Below are 12,383 nucleotides of genomic sequence, written 5' to 3'. Positions count from 1 at the left end.
ATGTGAGCATGCATGGATGTAAATTCACTATCACTATATTTTATTACCAATAATCAATATCAAGCATGTTACTGGAAATTACCACCATATTTTAATCACAAAAATTATCAGGAAACATCTTGACATCCTGAGGCGACTGCCCATCTGGAATGAGTTTCAGTAGATTGGTGTACCATCTAACACTTTAACAAATCCATATCCTTAAAAGAACTAAAAAAAAATTGTTCTGTTGTTACACCTCTTTCTGTGCCTTTTACTGGTTTCTTATTAAAGTGTGGCATTGCTAATATATGGAGGACCACAAGAGTCATGCAAAATGTAATAAAGAGCTTCAATATTTAATAACAATAAAAATAGCAATTAATAGATTTTAAAATTCATTAATTAATCTATTAATAAATAGACAAAGTTATAGACATGTCTGTTTTCATGGTTCTCCTTATTCTTTTCGCAATTCGATTTGCTTTTCGTTTTAGCCTCTCTATTTAGCTTTTCCGTGACTCTTTGGGTCCTCATTCGAGATCTATAAATCTGCGCATGACGTACAATCAGAGCCAATCAGCGAGCTTGTTACATCCACCCATAGCTAATTTGCATTTCTCATTTGACCATTTGCAAGGACCTAAAGAGTCACGGAAAAGCTAAATAGAGAGGCTAAATCGAAATAGCGAAAAGAATAAGGAGAACCATCGGGAAATGAAAACAAAAATGTAAACCGGATATGCCCTTTTTAAATGCCTAATTTGTAGTTCAATTTATAAATCCAGTTATTTATTTATCTTTTTAAATCGCTTTTTGAAATACAATTTGAAATTCCATTATTTAATTAAGAATTTATAAATGCAATTTAAAATGATGAACTGAGTGTTTTATGTTGTTTTTGTAAATTGTTACATTAATTTGAACTATTTATTAATGGATTAATATTTTATTTCTACGTTATTTTTATAATCTCACTTTTTATTGCCTAATAAAATGTTACATAATGATTTTTTTGTAACTTTCTCTATTTATTTATAGATTAATTAATGAATTTTTAAACAAAGCTATAAATTGCTTTTTTATTGTCCAGGTAGTTATTAAATATTGAAGTTCTTTATTACATTTTGCATGACTCTTGTGTACCTCCATCCTAATATTGATAAATCATTTATGATATATTGCTATATATTTTTTTTTCTTCAAGTTGCATTTCATTAAAGCGTCTGCTAAGTACAACAAAATAATCTCCTTCTTGTTATTCTTTTTCAGAGTTGAAGTCTACTGAAACTGCCCATCATTTTGCTTTCCTGCTCAACTCGACGGACTACAGAATCCTTCGCATGGATGAGGATCATGATCGCATGTATGTGGGCAGCAAAGACTACATTCTATCTCTAGACCTGAATGACATCAACAAAGAGCCCCTCATAGTAAGAGCTTTTGGTTACAATGTTTATTATCGACATGAATGAATAGGGTACAAATATGATCTTCTTTCCTCTTCAACATAAGCACTGCAAAAAATAACTTTCTTAGTATTTTTGTCTTGTTTTCAGTACAAAAATTCTTAAATCAAGATTTCTTATTAAGCAAAATGACCCCAAAAAATAAGTTTAGTTTTTTGACAAAAATATAAAATTTAAGTGAATTTGTGCTTAAAACAAGAAATAAGGTAAGCAAAAATGGGCTCATGCAGAATTGGCAAGCTTATTGGCAAGCAAAAACCTTTGAATAAGGTAAGACATTTTTTCTTGAATTTTTCTTGAATTGTTTAAGAAAAAAATAACTTTAAAAATAATAATAAAAAAAAAACTTATTTCAAAAATTTTTACCCCATTGGCAGATTTATTATGTCATTTTGCTCATCAAGAAAATGCATCTTAATTTAGGATTTCTGGATATTTCTACTTAAAACAAGACAAAAATACTAAGTAAGAAAGTCGTTTTTTTGCAGTGTGTGACCCTGGACCGCAAAACCAGTCATAAGGGTCAATTTTATGAAATATTAATGAATAAATAAGCTTTTCATTGATGTATGTTTGTTAGGAGAATATATGGCCTACTATTTGGCAAATCTTGAATCTAACCCCCCAGTTACATTAGCTACAAGCGACAGAGACAGAGCGACGGGCTACCATTCATTTTCAATGGAAGTGGCCGTTTGCCAGCGACGAGCTCGCCGCTGCGCGAGCAAGGCAGGGCCAAAATAGACAAGCAGGCTATTTTATGCAAATGATGAGCGATGCGACAAAGCGACTGCCAATCGGAGTGAAGGAGCAGCGTGACGTAGGTCTGTGGTTGAGTCTGAGAATATAATTCAAGATGGCGGAAAATGCATATTTATGTATATATCTGATAAGTTTGGCATTTTATCTCATATATTTAGTTACTTTTATCGAAAAATAAATACTTTTAAATCCAAAAACACCGTTCTTGTAACTTAACAATACCTCTAAAGCGACTTTTGATACCGCTTTTAGAAACTAGCCAAGGAACGCCCATCTAGCGAGTGCGTGACGCTCGGTGTTGTTCACTGTTGTAGCTAATGTGACTGTAGGGTAAGGGTGCAAAAATTTAAATATTGAGAAAATAAAGTTGTCTAAATGAAGTCCTAAGCAACACATATTACTAACGATAAATACATTTTTACAGTAAGAGATTTATAAAATATCTTCATGCAACATGATTTGTTACTTAATATACTAATGTTTTTTGGCATTTAAGAAACATTGATAATTTTTGACCCATGCAATGTTTTGCTGGCTATTGCTACAAATATACTCCTTTATTTTTTGTCCAGGGTCACAAATGGTTAATAAGAGAGGTGATAAGCTTCAAAATAAGTTGGATTAAATATTTCAGACATTTGCTGTTTGCAAAAATAGCTCATTTTTATTCCAAGATAATTTTATGTTATGTTTAACTGTAGTTTTCTAAAAGTATTTTAAATGAGAGACAAATATGTGTGGTATTTATTTCTATTTTGTAGGGACATCGCTACCAATTATGAGTAAATCTTGGCAGGAAAAGCACTTGGTCACTGGAGATTTGGCTGACCAACTCTTGTTTATTTATCTCTCTCTCCTCAGATTCACTGGCCCGTCGCTCCTCAGAGAAGAACCGAGTGTGTCCTATCCGGAAAGGACATCAATGTAAGAATACTTAGTTAGGCTTCACCATACATTACAATCAAGTATAGTTTAACAATGTAAATTATAACGATAATCTCTGTTGTGTCATCAGGGCGAGTGCGGTAATTTCATTCGTCTCATCGAACCGTGGAACCGAACTCACCTGTACGTGTGTGGAACGGGAGCCTACAACCCCATCTGTACCTATGTGGACAGAGGGCAGAGGTCACAGGTAAACCATCACTCACAGCTGACCCGTCACCATTTGCGGGTCAAGGTTTCAATCTGTTGGCTACTTTAGTGAAGAGGTATTATGTCATTAAAGTGGAATGTTTCCCCACCCTGGATCCAAGAGTATAATCTGTACCACCTGCATTTCTATAGGCTGTGTTTAGGAGGTAATTGTATTTAAATGTAGTTCTTGTTCCACCTCCCTTTTTTCCCATCACCACCTTCCATCATCAACTATCATGCTGTCTTTAAACAAAATGTTCTTCTCTCGCTCAATCGGTACTGATTTAGAAGCAGAAAAGGTCATTGGTTCGATCCCAGGAAACATACTGATTTTGTTGATTGGATAAAAGCAGTTGCCAGTAGCGGACCCCACTTCAGTTGCTCACTTTAAAGGGGTCCTGCGATTTGCATGTCTGTCTTTGCATTTCATATGCATGTGCTCACAACGGTCCAGCATGTTTTGCATGCATAAAACACAACCTAACTTTAATGTACATGATCAGTTCTTCTCACTTTCATGTATGGATACAGCAAACAGCAGATGTCTTTATAGCATTTCTTAGATAGAGGTTTTTACTGAGGAACGCACCTTGTTTTATAGGCTTTGCTTCAAGATCAGCTGCCTAGCACGGGAGGCCGCACCAGTCGAGCCGCAGACCCTAGCGCATCACCAGAGCCATACGCACCCCAGGTGGGAAATAAAGTTCTGTACAATAGACCAGGAACTCCTTAAAAACTTATTTTACGGGTTGCGCTGGACTAGAAATTCAGTAGCTTCGTGTAGAAAGGTTCAGTAATTGGATTTTCAACAGCTGGTTTTGAGGCGTTGAAAGGAACAGGAAAGGAACTGTTCGCTCTTTCTCAGGTTTGCCTACACTTGTCCGAAGATTGCCGTTGGCGCAGAAATCGAGCAGAACGTATAGAGATTATACCCACACCCTCCATCATGACTTAAAAGTGATAATTCAGCACAAAATTATATTTGCGGTTATTGCATTTATGATGGGCGTGTAAAGTTTTGTAAAGAATCCAAAACAGATATTTTGTTGAGACTTGCTGAATTGCTGATTGCGCTACTCTTACATTAGATATCTTACATCTCATATCTAACAAGATATTGAATAACTATCCTGCTTGGATGTCTACAAAATTCCCCCGCTGTGATTGGCTGTGTATTTTCGCAGGTTTGACTGTAACTGGCATGCAAACGGCATGGAGTCGAGTGGGTTCTTAGCTTAAAGATGTTTTTTTAATACTAGAATGCAATAGCTGTCACTAACACTAGAAGCCATGTGAATTGTTTTAAACTCGCATTAAGAACCTCCTTAATTTTCTTTGGCATCCACCAAGAACATTAGACTTAAAGGAAAACACCAGCTTTTTTCAATATTTTACTATGTTCTTACATCAACTTGGATGAATTAATACATACCTATCTTTTTCAATGCATGCACTTAATATTTGTACAGCGCGCCATGAATGTGTTAGCATTTAGCCTAGCCCCATTCATTCCTTAGGATCCAAGCAGAGATGAATTTAGAAGCCACCAAACACTTCCATGTTTACTTTATTTAAAGACTGTTAAATGAGTAGTTAAACGAGTAAGTATAGTGGCACAAAATAAAACGTGGCGATTTTTTTAAGCAGATAAAAATGAGAACTATATTGTTTGGCGGAAGAGCACTTAATTTGCAGCACTTCTACCTCGGCGCGCAGTAACAACATCACTCCTGACTACTCCCCCTCTTGTTCAAACTTCCGTCAATATTACTGCGCCCGAGGCCGAAGTGCTGCAAACTAAGTGCTCTTCCACCATACAATATAGTTCTAATTTTTTATCCGCTTAAAAAATCGCCACATTTTATTTTGTGCCACCATACTTACTCGTGTAACTACTCATGTAACAGTCTTTAAATAGGAAAAACATGGAAGTGTTTGGTGGCTTATAAATTCATCCCTGTTTGGATCCTAAAGAAAGAATGGGGCTAGGCTAAATGCTAACAGTCACAACGCGCTGTACAAAGATTAAGTGCAAGTATTGAAAAAAGATAGGGATGTATTCATTCGTCTAAGTTGAAGTAAGAACACAGTAAAATATTGAAAAACGGTGGTGTTTTTCATTAAGCAATAATAAAAACCAAACGAGTATGGATTTAGTTTCGTTACCTATACAGTTTTATACCCTCTTACTTCAGTTACATGGCTAGATATTGGTGTTGGCGTTACACAGTATGAAAGGTAAAATTAAGACAAATTAAAAGCTTGTTTTTAAAAAATAGGTACCTGAAGATATTTCAGTTGTACTGTATTACAACCTCAGCATAGTTTTCTCCATATTTCCCAGTAACCCAGTGTGCATTTCAATTCCTGGCTTCACCTCAGTACACTCTTAAATACTGGAAACTTAAAGAGCTGAGAATCAATACCGTTCATCTAATGTATACTTCAGAACGCTCATTAATAAAAACCCTTTGTGTATATGAACGTGTGCGTTCTCGCCATTCCAGGAATACATTTTCCGTCTGGAGCCTGGTAAAGTCGATTCTGGGAAAGGAAAATGCCCCTACGACCCGAAACTAAACAGCGTCTCGGCTCTGATAAGTATGTACTTCTTTTTAAGCATAGTATGATAAGTGTGTATCTTAGTTTTAACAAGAAAATAATGTTGCTTATGTTGTATTCATGCTAAATTGTGGAATTACATACAGTACAATGGAGATTTTTTGTCTTCATCTTTCTTTTGTCTCACAATTAAATGACTTTAATCCATCTCAAGCTTATATTTTAATCTTTCTTTCCCTCGCTCTAATTTTGGCAGATGGCCAGCTGTATGCCGGAGTCTACATCGATTTTATGGGAACGGATTCTGCCATATTTCGCACATTGGGCAAACACACTGCCATGAGGACCGACCAATACAACTCCCGCTGGCTTCATGGTATATAAACGCATAAGAACTGAAGAATTTATTTAGATCATGCTGGAACATCAAGAGGAATCTCTTTGTTTATTGGGAAATTTGCCAGATATGAATATTCAATATTGACCCTTTTAATACAGTAAGGGTTACAAATAGTCCTAAAAAAATACAATATATTTAAAACACTGTAAAAAATAAAATAAAATATTGTAAAAAAAATTTTTTTTAATATTTAAAGTTCTTAACATTAGGAAGAAAACTATTTTTGTTCCTTATTTCAAAATTTTTTAGGGCTGTCAAAAGATTAATTGCGATTAATCACATAAAAAATAAGTTTTTTTGCATAATACATGTGTGTGCACTGTGTGTAATTATTTTGTATATATAAATACACATGCATTTAAGAAACTTTTACATGTATAAATATATTTATTGAGATTTTTTATATATATATATATATATATATATATATATATATATATATATATATATAATGATATAAAAGATATATACATACATAACATTTTTCTTAAATGTATACATGTATGTGTGTATTTATATCTACAAAATAATCACACACAATAAACACACAAATATATTATAAAAATACAAACTTTTATTTTGTATGAGGTTAATCACGATTAATCTTTTGACAGCCCTAATAAATGTATATTTGTGACAAAAATACATTTTTGGGAACGATTTGGTTTTAACTTGACGGTCAAATTGTTATGCTGCCACTATAATTTAGTTTTGTATTAAATACAAAAATGTTAGAAGGCTAATCCAGGACTAGGCCTTATTTATATTAGGTCATTTAAGAAGCTTTTACAAACATACCTTACAAAAAAAAAACACTACTAGTGTGCATCTTGAGACAAAACAATGTCACTGATATATGTTAAAATCAGTCAGGACAAGGTTTTTATAAATTAAAGCAGCTCAAACATGCATTTTATTCTGGGACTAGGATAAGCCCTGTCCAGGAAACCGCCCATTTGACTTTTGAACCCCACTATGTTTTATATATTGATGCTAAAAAATAAAGTATCTTTGGCCCTTAATTTGAACCCAAATTTTCCTCCTCATATTAAATCGGACACTTTTACTCGACTCCCTACTTTAGTTTTATCTTTTCTGTCGCAAGAGTCCACTGTGATAACATCACAGATGCTGTCAGAGACACTCCACATGACTATTGCGTGTTACGAATGAGATGTTAAACTAACAATGAGCGAGTTCGACAAATGGTTCTCATCAGTTGCACTTGCCAAAGCATTTGAAGTGAACGTTATTTAATATGATCCTTTTGCTCTTCTGTGTTCTTTCTTCTGCAATGATTCATCTTTTTCCCTCTTTCTGCTTCTTTTCTTTCCCTCCTGCCTCTTCTCAGATCCAACATTCGTCCATGCCCAGCTCATTCCTGACAGCGCGGAAAAAAATGACGACAAGCTTTATTTCTTCTTCCGTGAGAAAGCATCCGAGATGGGTCAGACTCCCATGGCCCAGTCCAGGATCGGCAGAATTTGTCTGGTGAGAGCGTGAGCAGACGCAGACACAAATAATCCTAGATATTATTATCTCATTCTTCAATTTGGTGTGAGAGTCGTAATCTAATTGCGAAACGATTCTCGATAGATCTTTGTTTGGAGTAGGGGTGCGAGTCTTATTTTCCTTTTTGTCTTTGGCTATTAAAATACTCCTTTGTTTGCACAGCGGTGCAACACAGCCAACTGCATTTACAGTAGTACAGTAATACTTTAGTTTTGCAATATTAATAATAAATTATGTATGCATTTGGATCGATCCAGTATCGCATCAATTTTCCCCCTCACCCCTAATTGCACTTTCTCTTCGGTCATATCTGCACAAAAATGCAACGCAGGGCATAAAACACGCTTGATTGACAGATCCTTAGCTTCATCCTGATCCATCATTGTCCAGTGCCTCCTACATGAGCAGCCGCTTGTTTTTTGGTTATTTTTGCTGTTCTAATGTGAATCAAACAAGCATGTTTGTAATGTGTGGGTAGCTGCTGGCGGCTGGTGGTCACCGGGCATCGCTCTGCCTCATTATTGAAGTTGGCTGCTGTCCATAACAGATGGGGCTGAGCGGTGCTCAAAGCCAATGTTTACAACCCAGTCGCAGCCAGTTAATGCAAACCCACAGAAATAGCGGTAAAGCGGCGTCTTTATTTCACAGATACAGTCTAGGTGTTTGACAGACGTCCGTCAAATCGCTCTTAGCGCTTGTGTGGTGTCTAACAGTGATTTTTTTATGGCTAACGTGACATCACTTCCTCTGCAGAATGATGATGGAGGACACTGCTGTCTGGTGAATAAGTGGAGCACCTTCCTAAAGGCTCGGCTCATCTGCTCCGTGACTGGCTTGGATGGAATTGAAACACATTTCGATGAGCTCCGTAAGTCTGTTTTAGTTAAAGACTTCGGTGGCACTTTATTTTACAGTCCAGATCCACATGTGCATAATGTGTGCTTATTGTGTAACCGTTTAATTTGCTAGGTGCCAGTCCTGAACCTACTGTAACCCTAACCACATTAAGTGCATGGATGTACCAGTATTTTATTGGGTAAATTCACTGTAAATACACTGTGAGTGGACATACTGTAAATAAAGTGCAACCAAGACTTCTTGTTTTATATATTTAGTAAAAAAAACTCATCTATTATCTCATTTATTAAACAGTACACCGTGATATTATACTAAACGAAGGTACTTTAAAGAAACCATGTGTTTTATTTAAACATTTAATAATTTTTTCCATCTAATTCCAACACTTGGGTTGCTTCCATGTATCCTTGATGCCTGGGATGACATCATATAAAAATATAAAAGAAAATCCCAAATAGACTTCTTATATGCAGCAAGATGTATACCAGAGGCACAATTTAATTCTGTATTCGTGCTGAAATAAGAGGCCTCTTATTTCCGGATAGGGCATGATATAGCTCATTTGTCCGAAGGCGCTTGTGTCTGATGGTTCAATGGATATGTCTCTCTGGAGGGTGCAACTTGGAAAAAGTAATTTCCTTCTTTTCCTGTATGTGCAGTGTGTAGCGTTTGTGCGTGAGCACAAAGCGTCACAAGAAATATAGGAAGCAAGACTTAAATAGGGCTTGTGGTCCTAAATAATAAATTAGGTTTTATTGCAAAAGCTAAAGTACGAGAAACTAATACGGTTTCGAAAGAAACAACCTGCTATAAGAGATACAGTATGTGTCGTGGTGCGGTATTGTGCATTTATGTGCAAGTACAGTAGTGACCAAAAGTGGGAAATTTGTACAATATTGCTTTTAATGCCCCCTCGGGTTAAATTAAACCATCAATATATGAGGTGCATGAAAAAGCAAACCATAGCGAAATAGGCAATCTGGGTTTTATTCAAACATGCAAAAAATGCATAGAAATACAAAAGGCTTACAGATAAAAAAGCATACATTGACTACAATGCTGACTGTTATTAAAGGGACACTCCACTTTTTTTGAAAATAGGCTTATTTTCCAGCTCCCCTAGCGTGAAACAATTAGGTTTTACCATTTTGGAATCCATTCAGCCGATCTCCAGATCTGGCGGTACCACTTTTAGCATAGCTTAGCATAATCCATTGAATCTGATTAGACCATTAGCATCGCGCTCAAAAATAACCAAAGAGTTTCAATATTTTTTCTATTTAAAACTTGACTCTTCTGTAGTTACATTGTGTACTGGGAATGACTTCAAATTAAAAGTTGCGATTTTTTTTTTTAAGACGGATATGGCTAGGAACTATACTTTCAATCCAGCGTAATAATCAAGGACTTTGTTGCCGTACCATGTGTGCAGCAGGCACAATAAAATCATGCAGCGCCCGAAAATACTCCCCTTGGTACCTTTCAATACCTGAGGACTATTTTCGGGCACTGCGTAAAATCATTACGCCTGCTGCACACATGGTAGGGCAGCAAAGTCCTTGATTATTACGCCAGAATGAGAGTATAGTTCCTAGCCATATTGGCCTAGACTTAAAATTTTCTGTTGGTCTTAGTAAATGATGTAACTACAGAAGACTCAAGCTTTAAATGGGAAAAATATTGAAACTTTTTGAACACAAGGCTAATGGTCTAATCAGATTCAATGGAATATGCTAAGCGTTGCTAAAAGTGCTACAGCCAGACTGGATTCCAAAACGGTAAAACTCAATTGTTTAACTCTATGGGAGCTGGAAAATGAGCCTATTTTCAAAAAAAAGTGGAGTGTCCCTTTAATATTTTGTGGTAATAAAAAGTCTTTATAAATTTTGCACGTGTTTTGGGTAATTTTTTGCCAAGTCTTCTTCAATTCTTCTCAAAGATGAGCTTCAGTTTATAATCCAAACACACCGATGCAACATTAAAGGAATAGTCCATTTTCTTAAAAGAAAAATCCAGATAATTTACTCACCACCATGTCATCCAAAATGTTGATGTCTTTCTTTGTTCAGTCGAGAAGAAATTATGTTTTTTGAGGAAAACATTGCAGGATTTTTCACATTTTAATATACTTGAATAGAGCCCAACATTTAATACTTAACTCAACACTTAACAGTTTTTTTCAACAGAGTTTCAAAGGACCCTAAACCATCCCAAACGAGGCATAAGGGTCTTATCTAGCAAAACGATTGTCATTTTTATATGCACTTTTAAACCACCACTTCTCGTGTATATCCGGTCGTGATCCGCCAGCCTGGCCCCACGCAATACGTCATGACGTCAAGAGGTCACAGAGGACGAACGCGAAACCCCGCCCCAGTGTTTACAAGTGTGTTGAAAGAGGACCGTTCCTACGTTGTTGTATGTGGAATGATACTAATTAATGTCTTTGTGTCAGTTTATTGTTTACAATGGTCCGCAAATGTGCATTTTATATATGTAACACGTGACCTCCCTACGTCACTACGCATTTACGTTAGGTCACGCTGGACTGGACCTAGACGAAAAGTTGTGGTTTAAAAGAGCATATTTTTTATTTTTTTTGTCAAAAATGACAATCGTTTCGCTAGATAAGACCCTTATGCCTCGTTTGGGATCGTTTAGGGTCCTTTGAAACTCTGTTGAAAAAAACTGTTAAGTGTTAAGTTAAGTATTAAATGTTGGGCTCTATTCAAGTCCATTAAAATGAGAAAAATCCTGCAATGTTTTCCTCAAAAACATAATTTCTTCTCGAATGAACAAAGAAAGACATCAACATTTTGGATGACATGGTGGTGAGTAAATTATCTGGATTTTTCTTTTAAGAAAATTGAATATTCCTTTAATAAAATTTTTTGAATACCTCTTTAATAAAATATTACTAATAGGGAGCAAAGATGTCAATTGTTCAAAGTTGGAGGTCCCTTTTGGCCATTACTGTATATAAAGTAAAGCACAGATTAATGCGTAATTAGCTGTGTTTCCATTACACATTAAATTGCGCATTCCGAATTGAAAATATGGCCAATGGTAACACGTACATTTTGCGAAAAGGTTTTTATGATCGCATGGGGTGTTTTTTAGGCAACTCGGAAAAGGTGTATTTTGCAAAACTGCAAGGGAAACAGTTTATTTGCATTTTCAGGTCACCTGATGCATGTAAGTCACAAAAACCTTCCAGAAACAGCTCAATGCGTGTCTGCTCAGTGGTCTGCTCCCAAGTATAAGAGTATCCATGCCAATAATGTTTGGATCATCTACATCTCTTTTGATATAAAATAATGTACTATTACCTCCAAGAATCACCTATACGTTGTCGCCCCTAAGTATAAGGGGCTTTTCTTGGCATTTATGTTTGGATAATAGTCGTACATCTCCTTCGGTTAAAAATAATGACTAGTGCATGTTATATTAGTAACATCAGTCGACATGATATTTGAAAAATTATTTATCTCTAAAGGAAAACTACGTTTTAGTCGCATATCACCGATTAATGGAAAGCCGTCATTCAATAGTCTTTTGTCGACATTTAGAAAATAACGCAAATCTGCAATGGAAACGCAGCTATTGATGCAAGACACAAATATTTAACAGGCTTACACAAATGGTGTTTGGAGAGTTTGATTGACAGGACAGAATGGGATTGGCTGATAAAGCAGCTGTAACAA

At 35.8% G+C, this 12,383-nt stretch overlaps 1 protein-coding gene across 2 annotated transcripts in view; it reads left to right on the top strand.

The window, feature by feature from the left end:
- Positions 1-12,383, top strand: part of sema3fa (sema domain, immunoglobulin domain (Ig), short basic domain, secreted, (semaphorin) 3Fa) — a 60,964-nt gene that overhangs the window by 35,847 nt on the left and 12,734 nt on the right. Inside the window, exons 3-10 of one of the 2 annotated variants that reach the window (XM_065279832.2) lie at positions 1,252-1,412; positions 3,072-3,134; positions 3,226-3,345; positions 3,949-4,038; positions 5,855-5,948; positions 6,166-6,285; positions 7,661-7,800; positions 8,575-8,689. In XM_065279832.2, the coding sequence (XP_065135904.1) occupies positions 1,252-1,412; positions 3,072-3,134; positions 3,226-3,345; positions 3,949-4,038; positions 5,855-5,948; positions 6,166-6,285; positions 7,661-7,800; positions 8,575-8,689 (903 nt within the window). The remainder of the gene's footprint in view (positions 1-1,251; positions 1,413-3,071; positions 3,135-3,225; positions 3,346-3,948; positions 4,039-5,854; positions 5,949-6,165; positions 6,286-7,660; positions 7,801-8,574; positions 8,690-12,383) is intronic. The other variant, XM_065279833.2, reaches the window with a different exon arrangement.

Source organism: Paramisgurnus dabryanus, chromosome 7 (genome assembly GCF_030506205.2).
Source record: "Paramisgurnus dabryanus chromosome 7, PD_genome_1.1, whole genome shotgun sequence".
NCBI classification, from domain to species: domain Eukaryota; kingdom Metazoa; phylum Chordata; class Actinopteri; order Cypriniformes; family Cobitidae; genus Paramisgurnus; species Paramisgurnus dabryanus.
Note: the sequence above shows the minus strand (reverse complement) of the source record. Positions and strands in the feature narration are given on the sequence as shown.